We start from the raw sequence: 22,649 nt of genomic DNA, 5'->3' as shown, positions 1-22,649 counted from the left end.
TTACTTAAAACTTTACTGTGGTCCTCCCCCGGTCCCCCACCCTATTTATGGGCCTGCCCTTTGTTTCTTAGAATTTTCCTTCAGGAGATAGCATGATCATAAAGGCTAACATTGTTTAAATATGGTATACACAGGGTAATAAATATCCATGTTTAGCTAGATACAGAAAAGGTGCAATTGCTCAAGTTAAATATTTTCTAAAGACACTCCTCTGAAAGAGTAAATGAACTGCTCTGGGAGTCATTTGTTAGGGTTGCAGATAGTTACCAAGGGTATCCAGTCATAAGAGACAAATCTGGAAAAGAAAGGGTAGAGAAAAGAGAAAGGATGTTTCTAATTTTGGATTCACCTATTACAACTGCCTGATCTCCCAGCGACCTATCAAGTGGTGCTCTTCTGCTTGGCTGAAATGTTAGCATTCCCAAGGAATGAAGCTTTTTGTTTCCTTTGGATTTCTTTTGTTTTCATCTCTGCATGGGTTCAGCAAGGAACAAAAGCCTTTCAGTGTGACAATGGGTTGTCCTTGCCCCCTGACAACGTGTGTGACTTCACAGATCAGTGTGGGGACAAGAGCGATGAACAGCAATGTAAGTGCTATTCTTCTCCTTTGTCCAATTTCATTTCCCTGGACACCTTCAAACCAGGGGCCGACTGGTAGCCCAGGGAGATTTGGCTAGATACCTGGCCCTCGTGGATTTCATTTATACGCCTTTAATGTAAATCGGAAACTAAAATATACTTTTCAATAGAGATGGGTTCATAGACCAAAATTCCTCTAATTAAACAATATCAAATTGCTAAGATTCCAACTGGAGGGAATGTATTCTAAACTAGTTTTTACTGATTATAAAGAAGGAAGTGATATGCAGTCATGTAGCTTTTAATTTTTCAGGGAAGCAAAATTCCAAAGAAGCTCATGACTGAAGCTTTAAAATGCTGTGATGGAAATGATGAGCTTAAATCTGGATTCAATATGGAAGTGTTTGAGATGACTTTTAGGTTGCATGAGTAGATTTGATTTTTGCTTATAGGACACTACCTGCCCTGTGAGTTGGTACCGACTGCCCATGGAGTACAACATGGGCTCGTAGCCTTAGATTCTGGGGTGCAGGAAACAGCACCAGCTTAGGGGAGTGCAGGACCTAGATTTGGATCCTGCATAAACCATGTACTAATTGTGTGATCTTGAACATCCATCTCATTAAAGAGGTTGTAAAGTGAGATAAATTGACTCTCAGCAGCGGGAAAATGCTCCATTGCTTACTGGTGTTATATGAAAAAGGAAACTGTTCACCAAGGCAAGACATGGGTAAAGACATGTATGTTTCTGTAGTTTCTCTTGCAATCTGACGTCCTGAAGGAATACTGCATTTCACTAGTGGAATGAGGGCAATCACCTTTCACAAACAACATTTTCATACAATTAAGTGGGTTCATTGTTGGTTCATAGTAACTACTGGTTCATTTATCTGGAGGCACTAATTCTAGTATTTTAGAGCACCTTACTCAAACATATTTTGTAGTTTTTATTCAGATGCTATGTTAATTCATGTTTATAGAATTTTTCATTTTCTTCTGCTAAAATAAGTTTCTGTATATTCAGTTTTGCTATTGTTGGTAAGTTTCTATATATTCAGTTTTGCTATTGTTGGTAAGTTTCTATATATTCAGTTTTGCTATTATTGGTAAGTTTCTATATATTCAGTTTTGCTATTGTTGGACTTCTACTTACATATTCAGTTGTTGTTACAGTAGAACAAGAACAGTGAATACTGAAAAATCTCTTCTCTGCAGAAGAAAACAAGCTATTGATTTGTTTCCCATGGTTTGGGATAGTGATCATGCCATTAGTAACTGTTAAATACAAAATGCAGCCGAAGACAGGGATTCATTTATATTTGTCCAATTTGCCCAGAGATGCTGAATGTGGGTGTGCTGCCCTTTCTCTGACCTGTCTGGGAAAACCCTGGCTGTTCTTTGGTGAGCAGCAAAGAGGAACCACTTGGCTGGTTTGACAAGAAGTGCAAAGTCCCTTCCCTTATTAATCTCTGTGGAGCTTCCTTTAGCATGCTTGCTGTGATAACATGCATGGTCCTGCCTCAGGGAAAAGGTTAATGTGAAAGAAGGAGAAAGCTGCCGAGTGCAAAAGGTCTTGGCTGCATGAAAAATTCTAATAACTCGCAGTTGTGGAGGAAAATGAAGGAACAGTTCTGCGAATAAACAGATTTCATTTTAAATGTTACATTAGGAGATCACCTTTTGGCTTTTTCACTTTTCATTTTCACTTCTAAGAACTTTCCACTTTGGTATTTTATTTAAAATGTGGACCATAACCTGTCAGTAAAATCGAGAATCACTTAGAAGTGTGAGTTTCTTTTGTACACCACAGGGGGGGGGAAATGTGGAGGAATAACGATGACCAAGCAATTTTTCTCATAAAAATTTGTGACGCTGAAACTTATGGGTGAGACTTTTTTTAAAAAAAAAGTTAACTTTATAATAATGTTAAAATAGTCCCCTTTTGGAAAAAAAATCAACCTGTGTCTCTTTTAAGCATCCAAATGGTGTGACCTTTAAAGAAATAGATTATTATGTTGACTTTTCGTAATGAAATTGGCCTAGTTGAAGTTGAATTTCAGATGCAACTGATTCTATTAATAGGTTTTTGAGAATTTTATTTTACACGATGGACCTCCTTTTCAGAATACTTGAACTTTTTGTTTTAACTCAGAATTTTTTTAAAGATGGGAGGTTTAGAAAGACAATCTTCACAATGAAATAAATTCTATTTATACACGATATTGAGCACTTAATATATAGTGATTAAGAAAAATAATTTTTAGGTATCACAACTGTTTGGTTCTAGTGTTGACAAGAATCCCTCTTCATTATAATTTATTGATATCCTGAGCCAGGGAAATAAATGTTGTAGTCCTGGGTATCTTTTTTTAAAAAATCGTGTTCCAAGCATTGTGTTGTCTGCTTCCATGCTGATCCACATTGCCCATTCCCCCTCATTCTCTTTGATTTGTATTTGTTTATTTTAATATTGGAGCCATTATAGCTAGTACAGAAAAAGTCTAGCTTCTTTCCTAGCAATTTCTCAAAATTATTTGATATGCAAAGGCTTTATTTTTACTTAAGAATAAAGACAGTAGTCTTTTTTTTATTTTCTTTATTGTTATGTTAATCACCATACATTACATCATTAGTTTTTGATGTAGTGTTCCATGATTCATTGTTTGTGCATAACACCCAGTGCTCCACGCAGAATGTGCCCTCTTTAATACCCATCACCGGGCTAACCCATCCCCCTGCCCCCCTCCCCTCTAGAACCCTCAGTTTGTTTTTCAGAGTCCATCGTAAAGACAGTAGTCTTGCTTATATTGCTACCATTCAGATCCAAGTCAATCGGAAGATTATAAACTACTATTGATACAATGTTGAGATATATATCCCATGAAATGGATCCCCACCATTGAAGTGTTGCCAGAAAATACATATTCTTAGATAATTACTTTTGCATACCTGAAGTCAGTATTACAATTAACTGTTACATACATTCACTTTTAGAGCTAACTCCTGACTCTAAAGAAAGAAATATATTCTGTTAATCTGACACTTTTCTCTCCTACCTACCCATCACACTTAGGAACTTTCTGTTTGGCCTAGTATTTTTAGAAGGAGATAGGAATCCATTGTATACTTTGATTTGATGGAATACATAAGATTTTGTGGTTTTACCTTGTTTCTTTTGCAAACTTTCTGGATTTAGGAAGAAGGATTTTTTTCCAAAAAAAAACGTATTTACCTTTTTAGGTATTTACTTTGTATAAATCTAAATTTATATGTGAAAAACATAAAAATTACCTTAGAGGTGCATTCTCAAAATCTGAGAGGTGACAGTGTTTAATCAGGTGATGTTTAAGTACAAATGTTATTACTTCAATAGGTTGACATGTCAACTACTTTAAAAAAGTCATTGATTCATTGAAGTACTTGAAGTTAAAGAATTAATAGACTGAAATGTGAGATTTCATGCACAATACTTATCTTACTACTACATTGTATGCAAAGTGTTTGATGAATATTTTCATGAAACAACTAAAAATCCTAAGCAAAATGTCTCAGTTTGGCTACCATAACAAATACCATGAACTGAGTGGCCTTTAATTCTCATAGTCCTGGAAGCTGAAAAGTCTAGGATCAAAGTACGGACAGATTTGGTGTCTGATGAGGGCAGATAGCTGGTTTGCAGATAGCTGTTTTTTGGTTTTGGTTTTTGTTTTAAGATTTATTTATTTATTTATTTGAGAGAGAGAGAGAGAGAGAGAGAGAGAGAGCAAGTATGTGTACATAAGGGGAGTTGAGGGGCAGAGGGAGATGGAGAGAGAGTCTCAAGCAGACTCCACACTGAGCACAGAGCCAACCTAGGGCTCAATCTCACGACCCCAAGATCACGACCTGAGCAGAAACAGAGTCAGATGCTCAACCACCTAGGTGCCCCTGCAGATAGCTGTTTTTTTCACTGTGTCCTCACATGGTGGGGAGAGAGCTTTGGCTTCTCTTCCTCCTCTATAAAGACTTTAATCCCATTATGAAGGTGTCCTACTCATGACCCAGTCACTTCTCACAGGCCCCACCCCAAATATCTTAACACTGGGGATTAAAGATTCAACATACGAATTTTGAAGGGACACAGATATTGAGTACATAGCACAATAAAATTTAAGAAATCTAATAATACATATATAGAGCCTAGCTGAAGAAAATGATAAAAAATTACTGATGTATGGAAGAAAGACTCATGACAAGACTATTTCTTAACGTTGTGCTTCAGTAGTGTAAATATATACATTTTCACATTCATGAAATCAATCTAGTTAAATTCTAATATAGAGTATAACCAGGATAAATTTTGGAATTTATCTGGAAATCTGATTAAAGTGATTTTCAAGTTCATTCAGAAAAATGAGTGAGAACAGCTAGAAGAAGGGAGAAGAAAATGATTAATAATGGGAAATAACTTTTATTAGTAGATTTATGTAAACTACTCCAACATTGTGAAAGTTCAAAATTAGAGAAGAATCTCATCACTAGAAATAGTAAGTTTCTATATATAAAACATATTAAGAAATATAACACAATATCTATAATATATTAATATATAATATAATATAATATATTAAAAAAATAATGGTGGCATTCCAAGTCAGTTTATAGTACCTCCTATAAGCCAAGCTCTGTTGAGAAATTTCCACAGAGTATTTCATTTAATCTTCACCAAACATCAAAATAATAAGAACTATTATTATTCCCAATTTCCAGCTTGGTAAAGAGAGGCTCAGATTAAGTAAACTAAAATGCCAAAGGACACAGAGTTATTTAGTGGAGGAACTGGAATTCATGACCAGTTCTGTCTGATTCTGGAACCCTTAATTCTTTTTTTTTTTAAGATTTTATTTATTTATTTGAGAGGGAGAGAGGGAGAGTGGGAGAAAGAGAGAGAGAGAGAATGCATGAGTGGAAAGTGGGGGAGAAGCAGAGTCCACACTGAGCAAGGAACCCAACACCGGGCTTAATCCCAGGAACTGGAGATCATGACCTAAGCCAAAGGCAGACACTTAACCAACTGAGCCACCCAGGCGCACCCTGGAACCCTTAATTCTAACCACCATACAACACTGTTTTTATTTGCAACAAATGAAGATGAGGCAATTTTATGGGATAAATTTCTTATTTACTCCACACATCAAAATTTCCAGAAGGTAAAGTGTTAAATGTAGAAAATAAAGCCATAGTCTTTATTATTCTTGGTTTTGAAGTCAGGAAAAGTTTTTCTTTGCTTTGAGGTGTAATAAATCCTCAAAATATATTTGTTGAATGTTGGTATTGAATAATATTTGGTTGAGGAAGGGCCTTTTTATGCATTACATGAAAGGAAGAAAGTATGAAAATCAGTAAATTAGAATATGTAAAATAACAGTTTCAATGAATCAAGACCATTGTAAATAAAATGAAAGAGGAACAATGCTTTCAACACATTTGACAAAAAGTTCTCTTCCAGGTAAATATATCAAATAAAGGATGCATTCTCTCATAGAAATATGGGTAAAAGTCCTGAAAAGGCAACTCACAAAACTTATAGAAAGGGAAAAAACCACAGATGATGAAGTGTTCAACTTCACTGTCAATCATATGTCACAGTCGAAAACCCAAAGCTCTCAATATTTTAAAAATTAAATACACATAAATTACAAAAAAGAATGTCTGTGGTTGTGAAGGGCATGGGAAAATGAGCATTTTTATATACTGTAGGCAGGGGTGTTAATAAATTCTTACATTTTTGATAGTATCTTTGAAATATGAATAAAGATTTAAAAAGTGTTCATGCCCTTTAACTAGTAATTTCACTTTTGGGAGTTTATTTTAGGAAAACATTTAGAAAGGGTTCATGTCAAAAGTCTCATCACAGCATTACTTAAGGTGGTGGAAATTGGAAATAATGTAATTTTATAATATTAGGTTAATGCTTAAATAAATTATGATACATCTATACTATGGACATCTGTGTAGCCATCTGTCATGATTTTTGGTGCTATTTAAAAGTGGGGAAAAGCTCATGATATATTGTCAAAGGAAAAGTTATGATCACTAATCAATACATATACTTAAAAATAGAGTATGGCATTGCATATAAAATACTAGATAGAATAATGTCTAGGTGTTAGACTTACAATTGACTTTTCTTTTTTGTATATATTTATATTTCAACTATTCCCAAATAGCATCTGTTGTTTTTAAAATCAGAATAAAATGGCATTTTAAAATTAATAGTTTTCTATTAGCTGCTCTATTGTGCTTATTGTAGAAACGAAAGCAAAGTCATATTAGACATGCAGGCCACATGATACCAAACAGAATTCCTGTTCTCTCATTTGCCTTTTAATTTTTTCTCAAAACTCAACTGTGACATATGATTGACAGTGAAGTTGAACACCTCATCATCTGTGACTGTTTCCCTGTCTTTAAGTTTTGTTGAGTTGCCTTTTCAGCACTTTTACCCATATTTCTATGAGAGAATGCATCTTTTATTTGATATATTTACCTGGAAGAGAACTATTTGTCAAATACATTTAAAGTATTGTTCCTCTTTTGTTTTATTTACAATGCTTTTGTTACACTGAAACTGTTATTTTATATGTTCTAATTTACTGGTTTTTGTATTTTCTCCTGCCTGGATTTCACAGGCATAACTGCAGAGTTCACCAGAATATACAGTCACAGCTCTGCTGTGGGCTCCCCTGAGGGTTGCAAACAGTGAGATTATGAAGAATTATCTGCCCGTTGGGTGATGGACATTAAGGAGGGCACGTGATGTGATGAGCCCTGGGTGTTGTATGAAACTGATGATTTTCTACGTCTGAAACTAGAGATGTACTCTACGTTGGCCAATTGAATTTAAATTAAAATAAATAAATAAATAAATAAATAAATAAGAAAAGAAAAGGAGTGGAAGATACAGCCTTCCAATTATGGAATGATAGATCACGGGAGTAAAAGGGACAGCATAGGGAATATAATCAATGATATCATGACAGCATTGTATGGTGACAGATGGTAGGTACACTTGTGAGCTAAGCATAATGTATATCATTATGTTGTATACCTGAAACTAATGTAACATTGTATGTCAACTATACTCAAATTAAAAAAAAAAAGTTTAAAAAAAATAATTATCTTAATTCTGAAAGTTGGAATTTGGGTCTGAATTTCTAGGTAAGCCCAGAGAAATCCCCATTTTGGGGTGGTTGGATAAAATACTCTGATGTGGTTTCAGAAGGGAACAGGTCCTCATTCTACAGTTCTAGTCCTTAAAATGACCAAAAAGGGTTTTAGGTCCTAGATCCATAACTCCTGTATGAAAACACCTAAAATCTTCAAAGTCTTCAGCCTTTGCCTATTTGGGTGCTATCCTACCAGAGCTGCGAACAGTTTCATTAATATTTTGAGGGAGGTCATGGAAAAGCAAAATATTAACTTTATGAGGACAGGGAATTTACCGCATTCATCCCACTTCCTAGAAGACTGATGGCACATAAAGTCAATAAATGTTAGATAGATTGATTAATTACTGATTTACTAACTGGCTGGATTTGCCAGCTACAGTATTTTCTTTCATCGTGAGATTCAATACAACTACTCAGTCTTGCAATGTAGTCTGCTCTTGTTGTGCTGCTCAAGTGTGCAAGTTGACATCATCCAAGAAGACATTCAGTTAATGAGTTCCCTTAAAAAATTTCAAAGACAATTGCACCCAAAACCATTAGATACCTAGGAATAAATATAACCAAAGAGGCAAAGGATCTGTACTCAGAAAACTATAAAATACTCAGGAAAGAAATTGAAGAAGACACAAAGAAATGGAAAAACGTTCCATGCTCATGGATTGGGAGAATCAACATTGTGAAGATGTCAATGCTACCTAGAGCAATCTACACATTCAATGCAATCCCCATCAAAATACCATCCACTTTTTTCAAAGAAATGGAACAAATAATCCTAAAATTTGTATGGAACCAGAAGAGACCCAGAATAGCCAGAGGAATACTGAAAAAGAAAAGCAAAGCTGGCGGCATCACAATTCCGGACTTCCAGCTCTATTGCAAAGCTGTCATCATCAAGACAGTATGGTACTGGCACAAAAACAAACACATAGATCAATGGAACAGAATCGAGAGCCCAGAAATGGACCCTCAACTCTATGGTCAACTTATTTTTGACAAAGCAGGAAAGAATGTCCAATGGCAAAAAGACAGTCTCTTCAACAAATGGTGTTGGGAAAATTGGACAGCCACATGCAGAAGAATGAAACTGGACCATTTCCTTACACCACACACAAAAATAGACTCCAAATGGTTGAAAGACCTAAACGTGAGACAGGAGTCCATCCAAATCCTAAAGGAGAACACAGGTAGCAACCTTTTCGACCTTAGCCGCAGCAACTTCTTCCTAGAAACATCGCCAAAGGCACGGGAAGCCAGGGCAAAAATGAACTATTGGGATTTCATCAAGATAAAAAGCTTCTGCACAGCAAAAGAAACAGTCCACAAAACCAAAAGACAACCGACAGAATGGGAGAAAATATTTGCAAATGACATATCAGATAAAGGGCTAGTATCCAAAATCTATAAAGAACTTATCAAACTCAACACCCAAAGAACAAATAATCCAATCAAGAAATGGGCAGAAGACATGAACAGACATTTCTCCAAAGAAGACATCCAAATGGCCAACAGGCACATGAAAAAGTGCTCAACATCGCTTGGCATCAGGGAAATCCAAATCAAAACCTCAATGAGATACCACCTCACACCCGTCAGAATGGCTAAAATTAACAAGTCAGGGAACGACAGATGTTGGCGGGGATGTGGAGAAAGGGGAACCCTCCTACACTGTTGGTGGGAATGCAAGCTGGTGCAACCCCTCTGGAAAACAGTATGGAGGTTCCTCAAACACTTGAAATTAGAGCTACCGTTCGATCCAGCAATTGCACTACTGGGTATTTACCACAAAGATACAAATGTAGGGACCCGAAGGGGTACGTGTACCCCAATGTTTATAGCAGCAATGTCCACCATAGCCAAACTGTGGAAAGAGCCAAGATGCCCATCGACAGATGAATGGATAAAGAAGAAGTGGTATATATACACAATGGAATATTATGCAGCCATCAAAAGGAATGAGATCTTGCCATTTGCAACGACGTGGATGGAACTGGAGGGTGTTATGCTGAGTGAAATAAGTCAATCAGAGAAAGACATGTATCATATGACCTCACTGATATGAGGAATTCTTAATCTCAGGAAAGAAACTGAGTGTTACTGGAGTGGTTGGGGGTGGGAGGGATGGGGTGGCTGGGTGATAGACATTGGGGAGGGTATGTGCTACGGTGAGCGCTGTGAATTGTGCAAGACTGTTGAATCACAGATCAGTACTTCTGAAACAAATAACGCAACATATTTTAAGAAAAAAGAAAAAGAAGAAGATAACAGGAGAGGAAGAAAAGGGGAGTATGTCAGAGAGGGAGACGAACCATGAGAGATGATGGACTCTGAAAAACAAACTGAGGGTTCTGGAGGGGAGGGGGGTGGGGGGATGGGTTAGCCTGGTGATGGGTATTGAGGAGGGCACGTTCTGCATGGAGCACTGGTGTTATGAACAAACAATGAATCATGGAACACTGCACCAAAAAAAAAAAAAAAAATTTCAAAGACACCTGGTGACATCAAATGGCAAACTGTTTCTTCAACAAGCAAAATATCTTCTGAAGCCAAAATATATACCTAGTCAGAACTCCTGCAATTCTTGTCATCCCACATACCTTTTCTGTTTGTCAATAAACATTTCTATGTGTGCAGGTTGACCCTAAAGACTTGGCTAGGAATCCTGAGAGAAGGCTTGCCTTCTGTTGTCAAAGTTACCAAATTTATGAAGGCAAGAACCTTGAATCACAGCTTTTAAATAAGTTTCCATCAAAAAAGTGGGAATAATATAATATAATGTTCTTTACTCCCCAGAAATAATTGTGAATTTCCAGTGAATAAGTCTTGAATGCTTGATTGGATTTGGAAGAAAAATTTTACATATTTTGAAAGAAATTGAAAACCTATTTAGGGAAGAAAAAAAATATGACAGGAGTTTATTTGTTCCTGAATTAGTTTCTGTGATGCAAAATTTCTTCATGCAAGATAATATAACTTTCTATTAGAGTCCCTGTATTCACCATTATAGAAACTACTGAAAAGCCTTAAGATATTTTGGCTGAGCTGTTACTCTGGAATGGAAAATTATGTGTAAACAGCTATGCAACATTTATAATACTCAAGTGAATACTGCTGCAGACTGGAGTTAATGCCATGCCTTGTCAATATTTCTACAGAAATCACCAGACACAAACACTCCTTTGAACTTCTTTGAAGGTTACCAATCGTGAAACAATGTTAAAGTTAAAACATGGTTTGGAAATCCTTTTATCATTGACTTAGATACCATCAATGACTCAATTGACAGTCTCAATGCCAAAGACAGTCTCAATGACTTGAGAATAAAGGCGACTATATGACAGGAATCCATCCAAATTAATATTGGATAATTCTAGTGTGAGCCATAAGAATGCTAATTCCATTTGCTATCATGTAACTTTGTGAGTTAAGGTTTTTCCTGTTTCTGTCTGAATGAAAATATTAAAATTAATTCAGTGTGAAAGATAAATATTTCCTTGTAAAGATTAATTAATATTTTTAACTTGCCAGGCCAAATAATAGCAATCTTTCATTGAAATTTACTTTTGAGTGTAATTAAATTTTACTTTTGTTTAATTGGAATATTTTAGATTCATCTCATCCTTTGTAGGAACTGACCATTAATTTTTACATTAAATGAGAGTGAAGAGAATTTTTTGTGAATATGTTTTTATGTGTTATTTAATGAAAGAAGTAATTCTCTAAATGGTAAAATGAATGGTATGTAAAATATTGTGGCTATATAATACCTAGTTTTCCTCAAAAAGGGAAGAAGCTAAAAACACTTAAACTTGGACTAGAAGGAAATTACCTCAGCACAATAAAGACTATATATGAAAAACTTACAGCTATCATCATACTCAATGGTGAAAAACTGAAAGATTTTCCTGTAAGATCTGGAACAAGACAAAGATGCCATCTTTCATAACTTCTATCAACATAGTACTGGAAGTCCCAGCCAGAGCATTTCAGCAAGAAAATATTCAAATTGGAAATGAACAAGTGAAATCATCTGTTCACAGAAAATGTGATCTTAATGTAGACAACTCTAAAGATTCTTCCAAAAATAACCTGTTAGAACAAATAAAAAAATTTAGCAAGGTTGCAGGACATAAAATCAACACCCAAAAATCAGTTGTGTTTCTGTACACTAGCAATGAACAATCTGGAAAGGAAATTAAAAGAACAATTCCATTTACAGTAGCATCAAATGAAATAAAATACTTAGGAATCACCTCAATAGATACAGAAAAAGCACATGTCAAAATTCAATATCCATTCATGATAAAAACTCTTAACAAAATGGTTATAGAGGGAGTGTACATCAACATAATAAAGGCCATATAAATCAAGAAAGCTTTTCCTCTAAGACAAGTATTCCCACTCTTGCCACTTTTATTCAAAATAGTGCTGGAAGTACTGGCCACAGCAATGAGGCAAGAAAAAGAAATGCATCTAAATTGGAAAGGAAGAACTAAGATTGTCACTACTTGCAGACGACATGATGCTGTATATAGAAAATCCTAAAGATTCCACCAAAAAACTATTAGAACTACTAAGTGAATTATGTAAATTTGTAGAATACAAAATTAATATACAGAAATCTGTTGTGTTTCTACAAACTAATAACAAATTATCAGAAAGAGAAATTAAGAAATAGTCCAGTTTACAATGGCATCAAAAAGAATAAAATACCTAAGAATAACAAAGGTGGTAGAAGACCTGCTCTGAAAGTATAGTATAAAACATTGATAAAGAAATTGAAGATGACACAAATAAATAGATATATTATGCTCATGGATTAGAAGAATTAACATTGTTAAAATGTCCATACTACCCCAAGCAATTTACAGACTCAGTGCAATCCCTATTAAAATACCAATGGCATTTTTCACAGAACTAGAACAAACAAACCTAAAATTTGTGTGGAACCACAGAAAAACCCAAACAGCCAAAGCAATCTTGAGAAAGAAGAACAAAGCTGGAGGTATCAGGCTCCCAGATCTCAAACTATACTACAAAGCTATTATAATCAAAACAGTATGGCACAAACACAAAAACAGACATATAAATCAATAGAAAGAATAGAGGGCCCAGACACTTATATGGTCAATTAGTAAATGACAAAGAAGGCAAGTATATACAATGAGGAAAGATAGTTTCTTCAATAGATGGTGTTGGGAAAATTGGATTGCTATGTGCAAAAGAATTAAAGTGGACCTCTTTTGTATACCATATACAAAAATGAACTAAAAATGGATTAAAGGCTAAATGTAAGGCCTGAAAACCCCTGGAAGAAAACATAGGCAGTAAACTCTTTGATATGTCTTATATTTTTTTTGGATCTGTCTCCTTAGGCAGGGACAACAAAAGCAAAAATAAACAAATGGGACTACATCAAATAAAAAAACTTTTGCACTGTGAAGGAAACCATCAACATAATGAAAGAACAACTAACTGAATGGGAGAAGATATTCACAAATGATATATCTGATAGGGGTTAACATTGAAAATATAAGAAGAACTCATACAACACAGTATCAAAAAACAAAGAAACATTTCAGTTAAGAAATGGGCAGAGGTTCTGAATGAACATTTTTCCAAAGAGGACATACGTTTGGCCAATGAGTACATGAAAAGATGGTCAGCATCACTAATTATCAGGGAAATGCAAACCAAAACAACAATGAGATACCATCTCACACCTGTCAGAATGGTTATTATCAAAACATAATAAGTAACAAATGTTGGTGAGGATATGTGTAAAAGGCAATCCTCCTACACTGTTGGTGGGAATGTAAATTGGTACAGTCACTGTGGAAAACAGTATGGAAGTTTCTCAAAAAGCTAAAAACAGAACTATCATATGATCCCCAAATTCCACTTCTAGGTAGTTATCTGAAGAAAATGAAAACACTAATTTGAAAAGATATATGTACCCCTATGTTCATCACAGCATAATTTACAATAGCCAAGATATAGAAGCCACCAGCAATAGATGAATGGATAAAAAAGATGTGGTGTATATATATACAACGAAATATTACTGAACTATAAAAAAGAATGAAATCTTGCCATTTGTGATGACATGGGTAAACCTAAAGGGTATTATGCTAAATTAAATAAATCAGACAGAGAAAGACAAATACCATATGATTTTACTTATATGTTGAATCTAAAAAGCAAAACAAGTGAATAAACAAAACGAAAACAGAAACAGACTTATAGGTATAGATGACAAGCTGATGGTTGCCAGAGGGGATAGGAATGGGAAGATAGATGAAATGTGTGAGGGGGATTAAGAGGTACAGTCTTGGGAGGTGGGTGGGGGGATGGGGTAATTGGATGACAGGCATTAAGGAGGGCACTTGATATAATGAGTACTGGGTGTTATATGGAACTGATGAATCACTAAACTCTACCCTGAAACCAATAATACACTAGATTTTAACTTACTTGAATTTAAATAAAAAAAGAGGTACAGTATACCAGTTAAAAAATAAACAAGACATGATGTAATATACTATGTTGCATAGTATAGTCAATATATAATATTAGTCGATATATAATAGTAATTAGTCAATATATAATATTAACATATAATATTATATTTATTTTTTACATATAGTCAATAATGTAAAAATTTTGTATGGTGACAGATGGCAACTAGGCTTATTATGTTGATCATTTTGTAATGTGCATAAATATTGAATCACTATGTTGTACACCTGAAACTAATATAATATTGTATGTAAATGAACTTCAATAAAAATTACATTTCTTCTTCCCTAAAAAATAAAACATAACCAAGGAGATGAAAGACATATACATAGAAAACTAAACATTGTTGCTGAAAGAAATTAAAGACGACACAAATAAATGAAAAGACATCTCATGTTCATGGATTGGAAGAATCAATATTGTTTAGATGTCAGTATAACCAAAAGTGATGTACAGGGTCAATGTAATCCCTATCAAAATCCTGAGAATATTTTGTACAGAAGTAGTACAATCCATTCTAGAATGCATATGGAATCTCAAGGGACCCCAAATAACCAAAACAATCTCAAAAAAAGAACCAATTTATAGCCCTTACACTTCCTGATTTCAAAACTTATTACAAAGCTATGGTAATTAAAAGAGAGTGGCATTGGCATAAAGACAGACACATAGGCCAATGGAATAGAATAGAGAGCCTAGAAATAAGCTTTCATATGTAGGCAAATGATTTTGGACAAGGGTGCCAAGACCATTCAGTGGAGAAGGAACACCTGTTCAACAAAAACTGTAAAAACTGTATTTCTACATGCAGAAAGATTAAAGTTGGATCCCTACCTTACACCATATACAAAATTAACTCAGAATGGATTGAAAACCTAAATGTAAGAGCTGAAACTATAAAACTCTTAGAAGACAACACAGAGGAAAAGCTTCACAATAGTGGATTTAGCAATGGCTTCTTGGATGACACCAAAACCATAGGTACCCAAAAACAAACAAACAAAAAAACTAGATAAATTAGAGTTATCAAAATGAAAACTTTTGCATATCAAAGGACAACTATCATAATGAAAAGACAATCCATTGAATAAGAGAAACTATTTGCAAATCACGTATCTGATATGAGGTTGATATGCAGAATATATGAAGAACTCTTACAACTCAACAACAAAAAACGAACAACCTGATTTAAAAATGGACAAAGGATTTGAATAGACATTTCTCCAAAGATGATATACAAATGAGTAAGCACATGAAAAGATGTTCAACATCACTGATCATTAGGGAAAAGCAAATCAAAACCAGAATGAGATACCATCTCATACCCCATTAGGATGGCTATTATAAGCAAACAAAACACCAGGAAATAACAGTTGTTGGCAAAGATGTTGAAATATTGGAACACTTGCGCAGTTGTGGTGGGAATGTAAAAGCTTTTAGCTTTTCTGTGAAATGGCATGGCAATTCCTCAAATCATTAAAAATAGAATTATCCACATGATACAACAATTCTATGTCTGGAGATACATCCCAAAGAAATGAAAGCAGGGACTCTTACAGATATTTGTGCACCAGTGTTCATAGCAGCATTATTCCCAATAGCCAAAAGGTGGAAGCAACCCAAATGTCCTTTCAGAAGATGAATGGGTAAACAAAATGTGGTATGTACATGCAATGGAATATTATTCAGTCTCAAAATGGAAACAAATTCTGATATATGCTGCAACATGGATGAAGCTTGAGGACATAATACTAAGTGAAATAAACAAGTCACAAAAGGACAAATATTGTGATTCCACGTACACGAGGTATGTAGAGTAGTCAAATCCATAGTGACAGAAAAGAATGGTGGGTGTCAGTAGAATGGTGGGCTGGAGGGAAGAGAGGATGGGAAGTTAGTGTTTAATGGATATGGAGTTTCAGTTGGAAAAAACAAAAAGCTCTGGGGTTGGATGGTGGTGATGGTTGTATAACAATGTGAATGTATTTAATACCAGAGAATGGTATACTTAAAAATGGTTAAAAGATAAATTTTATGTCATGTGTATTTTGCCACACTTTTCCAGAAAGAGCAGGACTCATCGTTAAGACTACAACTGGGTCTCAAAGATCTTTTAAGAGGAAGAGAGAAATGCATTATTAATATAGGCCCAGGCAATATTGTGAGATGTAGTTTGCTTTTACTATCTTCTGCCTCTCCCTTTCTAGATTTTTTCCTAATTCTTATAATTTCTCTGTCTTCTAAGAACTTTATATTGTGACCATCTACCCATACCATACTTAATTCTGAGTTCTGCACCAATTTCTTCACCATCACCACTATTTAAAAGTTTATTCTCTTCCTACTCATTTTCTCAGAAGTATGCCCTAAGTTAACCATCCCTTGGGGATATAATTTGATATTTGTCTTCCCATGAAGGTATTAATGATTAAATCTAAGAGGAACTCTTCAGTGAATTTTAAATGAGAGAGTCGGGTGCTGTGGAAGACAATTTGGAGGGTAATTGGACCTTCCAAGCAACCTCAGATCACAGCATGGAGACACCCTCCTCTTTGATTATAGTATGTCACAACTTTGGGATCACGAAATTGGAGAAATGAGTTCCACACGTTCAAAAAGCCCAGGAATATGGATTCTACTGATAAGTTCCTGCACACTGCTCCTCATTGTTCCGTATCCTGTTGAACTGTGGCCTTACTCAACACAATTTAGTGATGGCTGTGGTAGCAGAACTCTCTATGCAGGCAGATTTTAGCAAAGCAAATAGTTTCAGATTTGGATGTAGACATGTGGCATATGGAATTAAGAGGCAAATCAGCGACAGTGCAAGAAACATGGTTCAAATGGTTTAAAATATACAATTCTCTGTTGGGGGAAAATAAATGGAAAATTTTCAGATGCAATTTTTGAATAATCCAGCAGTTATCAGAAGTTTGTGATTTTTACAAGAAATACTTGAAAATGTATGCTCATTAGATTCATTTTATATCAAAAAGAACCCCTGTTGAGATTATTCAGAAGGAAAAAAATGTTCTATTTAGCTATTTTTCGAGTTTTAACACTTCCAGAAATCATTATGATTATCTTTCTTTTTTTTTCTCAGCAGGGTTTCCCGTGTGTGTGTTTTTTTAAATTTTTTATTGTTATGTTATTCACCGTACATCATTAGTTTTTGATGTATATGATTATCTTTCTGTATTAAAAAGAACAAAACATCATGAACAGAAGTCAACTAATTGTAATGCAATGTGATTTCTTGGCATTTAAAAGATGTTTGATACTTATGTGAGAATGTATGTATATTTCATACACATAGTTGCTGAAATATGGTGGTAAAAATAGTTTAGAGTATTTTAGAATTAGAAATAGATTGTTGTAAAAATTGCTAGGAACTACAGGAAACGTGAAAATCTATTTATGCAGATACATGCATAGCTAATTGAATGACATGCACACATATATACAAATAACTATATATAATTTTGTTCATTTTTGTTGTTGTTGTTCAACCGGATTCTCTGGATCATGAGAGGTCTATGAGGTAATAATTGGGATATTCCAGCTATTCTAAATATTTCAAAGGCCTTATGGCAATTGTAAATTTAGCCATGGTATGATTCCCAGACTAATCAAATTTCTTAGCTTTTGGATAGAATGACATCAGTTCAGTCTGGAAATACTGGTTCCTTCAGGTTGACTAGAAATTCTGATAGACCTCTAACTCTAGGTTTTTTTTTTTTTTTAAGATTGTGTTTATTTGTTTGACAGAGAGATACACAGCGAGAGAGGGAACACAAGCAGGGGGAGTGGGAGAGGGAGAAGCAGGCTTCCCGCAGAGCAGGGAGCCTGATGTGGTGCTCGATCCCAGGACCCTGGGACCATGACCTGAGCTGAAGGCAGACGCTTAACCATCTGAGCCATCCAGGTGCCCCCTAACTCTAGGTTTTTGATCAAAATAGGAGAGTGGGCTAATAATTAGGCCTCAGAACAGAGCTTTACGAGCCCATGTTCTGAAGTCAGAAAGACCTGGGTTCTAATCTTAGCCCCAGGACTCACTAGCTGGTCTATCTTGGGTGAGTTACTTTATGTCTGTAACACCTGGTCTAAACTTCCTCGCTTTTTTTAAAAAGGATTTTATTTATTTATTTATTTATTTATTTATTTATTTATTTGAGAGAGAGCATGAGGGGGGAGGGGCAGAGGGAGAAGCAGACTCCCGGTTGAACAGGGAGCTCAACGTGGGGCTCAATCCCAGGACCCCAGGATCATGACCTGAGCTGAAGGCAGACAGTTAACTGACTGAGCCACCCAGTTGCCATGGCTTCTTCACTTTTAAAATGGAAAAAAATGCCTGATTCATATGGTTGTTGTAAGGAATAAATAACAACTGCAAGTAGAACCCTAGCACAGAACAAACTACCTTGATAAATTGTAGCCATTAAGATTCCTGTTATTATAGAATAGAGCTGGTCTATGAGATCTTTCAAAATAAGGGATCTAGGAGTAAAATAAATGAAATAGACCATTGGTAATAAAGCAAGTTTACCTAATGTCATTCTAAAGTGATATTTCTAAATTAGCTTTCAGTTCTCATATGTATGATCTCAAGAACATGCATCTGATATATTATTGTTAAATAATATTTTGTCCAAACTGTGCTTAAGTAAAAATTATGATTTCGTGACTGGGTTGCCAGACGCTGCCTAACCATTCACCAGCATATTTACTCCCACAGTGGCTAATGCAACCAGTCAGGGCAAGAACAAACTTGTCAAAGGAGAATCTCCACGGTTGTTAAGAACTATAACCCAGCAGGGGCTATTGTGATCAAGATAACCTATTTTTTAGAGAGTTGACATTTACAGATGTTGGATAATGAAATAAAGCCCAACCTGGTGGTTATTATGAACAACGAAATGTCCAAATCCTTCAGCTTCTGCCAAACTGCTCGGATCACTTAAACCTGGGGAAAAAACAAAAAGAGTCAGAAATTGCCTTTGTTGTGATAAAAGCACCAGGAATTCCAAGAACATTGATATTCAACAGGAAGGCGCTATATTTAATTCCAGGGGTGCATCACAGCCATGGATGGTTGATCTTTAGTCAGAAGGTCCTTGTTGATGTGTTTGCCCACAACTGAGATTCTGATATGCCTGGAAGGCTGAAATATCGAGGTGGAGCTGAAGATATAACCTTAATAATAATTCCTCATATTTTATAGTTCTAAGAGCTGTATTTTATATAAATTATGTCATTAGATTCTTATAGCAATCATTTGAGGGAGAGAGGGCAGGATGTCATTCTAATCTTACAAGGGAAGAAAAGGGCTTGCTATGGTTAAGTGGTTTAGCTAAAGCACTCGGGTAATAGACAAAACCAGGATTAGGTCGTCTGTCTTCTGACCTCAGGTGGCCTTCTTTCTGTTTGACCACACTGGTCTTGTGTGTAGTGATTTATTAGAATGTCATCTGCAAAAAAGCTTTGAATTAATAAAGTAGACTTAAAATGTGGAAAATAGTCCTTATGTTAATATACATTTGCTGTTTGTTGCTAAGCTTTTTTTTTTTCTCTACTCGTCTGATTTCTTAAGAAGCCCGATGGGGTTGTGAAAGCTAATTTCTTTTTTTTCTCATTAGGCTCCAGTTATGAAAGATGTGATTTTGAAAATGGGCTCTGTAGTATGACACAAGATCAGAGTGTGCAACTTGGTTGGACAAAGAGAAATGGGATGACTGGTCTCTCACCTCCATTTTATGATCACAACGGTGATATGTCTGGTAAATGCTTTGAATTTCTTTCTTTCTTTCTTGTCAAGTGGTTGATTATGGCAGTAGAATATTGGCTGATTTTTTTTTTTTTTTTTTTTTGATGTTTGCAATGAATAGGTTCAAATTTATTGCTTTAAAACTGGGATTTGAGAAACATATTGGTTCAGGGCTTTACCTTCTACTTCCAGTTAGGCTTAGCAGAGAAAACCAAGTCTGTACTCTCTGCTTCATTCTTTTTTTTTTTTTTTTTTTTTAATTTTTATTGTTATGTTAATCACCATATATTACATCATTAGTTTTTGGTGCAGTGTTCCATGATTCATTGTTTGTTCATAACACCCAGTGCTCCATGCAGAACGTGCCCTCCTCAATACCCATCACCAGGCTAACCCATCCCCCTACCCCCCTCCCCTCTAGAACCCTCAGTTTCTTTTTCAGAGTCCATCATCTCTCATGGTTCGTCTCCCCCTCTGACATACTCACCTTTTCTTCCTCTTCTGTTATCTTCTTCTTTTTCTTTTTTCTTAAAATATGTTGCGTTATTTGTTTCAGAAGTACAGATCTGTGATTCAACAGTCTTGCACAATTCACAGCGCTCACCGTAGCACATACCCTCCCCAATATCTATCACCCAGCCACCCCATCCCTCCCACCCCCGACCACTCCAGTAACACTCAGTTTGTTTCCTGAGATTAAGAATTCCTCATATCAGTGAGGTCATGTGATACATGTCTTTCTCTGATTGACTTATTTCACTCAGCATAACACCCTCCAGTTCCATCCACGTCGTTGCAAATGGCAAGATCTCATTCCTTTTGATGGCTGCATAATATTCCATTGTGTATATATACCACATCTTCTTTATCCATTCATCTGTCGATGGGCATCTTGGCTCTTTCCACAGTTTGGCTATGGTGGACATTGCTGCTATAAACATTGGGGTACACGTACCCCTTCGGGTCCCTACATTTGTATCTTTGTGGTAAATACCCAGTAGTGCTATTGCTGGATCGAACGGTAGCTCTAATTTCAACTGTTTGAGGAACCTCCATACTGTTTTCCAGAGGGGTTGCACCAGCTTGCATTCCCACCAACAGTGTAGGAGGGTTCCCCTTTCTCCACATCCCCGCCAACATCTGTCGTTCCCTGACTTGTTAATTTTAGCCATTCTGACGGGTGTGAGGTGGTATCTCATGGAGGTTTTGATTTGGATTTCCCTGATGCCAAGCGATGTTGAGCACTTTTTCATGTGCCTGTTGGCCATTTGGATGTCTTCTTTGGAGAAATGTCTGTTCATGTCTTCTGCCCATTTCTTGATTGGATTATTTGTTCTTTGGGTGTTGAGTTTGATAAGTTCTTTATAGATTTTGGATACTAGCCCTTTATCTGATATGTCATTTGCAAATATTTTCTCCCATTCTGTCGGTTGTCTTTTGGTTTTGTGGACTGTTTCTTTTGCTGTGCAAAAGCTTTTTATCTTGATGAAATCCCAATAGTTCATTTTTGCCCTGGCTTCCCGTGCCTTTGGCGATGTTTCTAGGAAGAAGTTGCTGCGGCTAAGGTCGAAAAGGTTGCTACCTGTGTTCTCCTTTAGGATTTGGATGGACTCCTGTCTCACGTTTAGGTCTTTCAACCATTTGGAGTCTATTTTTGTGTGTGGTGTAAGGAAATGGTCCAGTTTCATTCTTCTGCATGTGGCTGTCCAATTTTCCCAACACCATTTGTTGAAGAGACTGTCTTTTTTCCATTGGACATTCTTTCCTGCTTTGTCAAAAATAAGTTGACCATAGAGTTGAGAGTCCATTTCTGGGCTCTCAATTCTGTTCCATTGATCAATGTGTCTGTTTTTGTGCCAGTACCATACTGTCTTGATGATGACAGCTTTGTAATAGAGCTGGAAGTCCGGAATTGTGATGCCGCCAGCTTTGCTTTTCTTTTTCAGTATTCCTCTGGCTATTCTGGGTCTCTTCTGGTTCCATACAAATTTTAGGATTATTTGTTCCATTTCTTTGAAAAAAGTGGATGGTATTTTGATGGGGATTGCATTGAATGTGTAGATTGCTCTAGGTAGCATTGACATCTTCACAATGTTGATTCTCCCAATCCATGAGCATGGAACGTTTTTCCATTTCTTTGTGTCTTCTTCAATTTCTTTCCTGAGTATTTTATAGTTTTCTGAGTACAGATCCTTTGCCTCTTTGGTTAGATTTATTCCTAGGTATCTAATGGTTTTGGGTGCAATTGTAAATGGGATCGACTCCTTGATTTGTCTCTCTTCTGTCTTGTTGTTGGTGTATAGGAATGCCACTGATTTCTGTGCATTGATTTTATATCCTGCTACTTGACTGAATTCCTGTATGAGTTCTAGCAGTTTTGGGGTGGAGTCTTTTGGGTTTTCCACATACAGTATCATATCATCTGCAAAGAGTGAGAGTTTGACTTCCTCTTTGCCGATTTGGATGCCTTTGATTTCTTTTTGTTGTCTGATTGCTGTGGCTAGGACTTCTAATACTATGTTGAATAGCAGTGGTGAGAGTGGACATCCCTGCCGCGTTCCTGACCTTAGGGGAAAAGC

At 35.9% G+C, this 22,649-nt stretch overlaps 1 protein-coding gene across 1 annotated transcript in view; it reads left to right on the top strand.

The window, feature by feature from the left end:
- Positions 1-352: 352 nt before the first annotated feature.
- MALRD1 (MAM and LDL receptor class A domain containing 1) overlaps positions 353-22,649 on the top strand; it is a gene marked incomplete at its 5' end in the record, with an annotated part of 847,841 nt that continues 825,544 nt past the window's right edge. The window contains 2 exons of the mRNA XM_035729081.1: positions 353-587; positions 19,943-20,083. Coding sequence (XP_035584974.1) covers positions 353-587; positions 19,943-20,083 — 376 coding nt within the window. The remainder of the gene's footprint in view (positions 588-19,942; positions 20,084-22,649) is intronic.

This window comes from Zalophus californianus, chromosome 9, assembly GCF_009762305.2.
Source record: "Zalophus californianus isolate mZalCal1 chromosome 9, mZalCal1.pri.v2, whole genome shotgun sequence".
NCBI lineage: Eukaryota > Metazoa > Chordata > Mammalia > Carnivora > Otariidae > Zalophus > Zalophus californianus.
The sequence above is the reverse complement of the archived record's forward strand: the minus strand, read 5'-3'. Positions and strand labels throughout refer to the sequence as shown.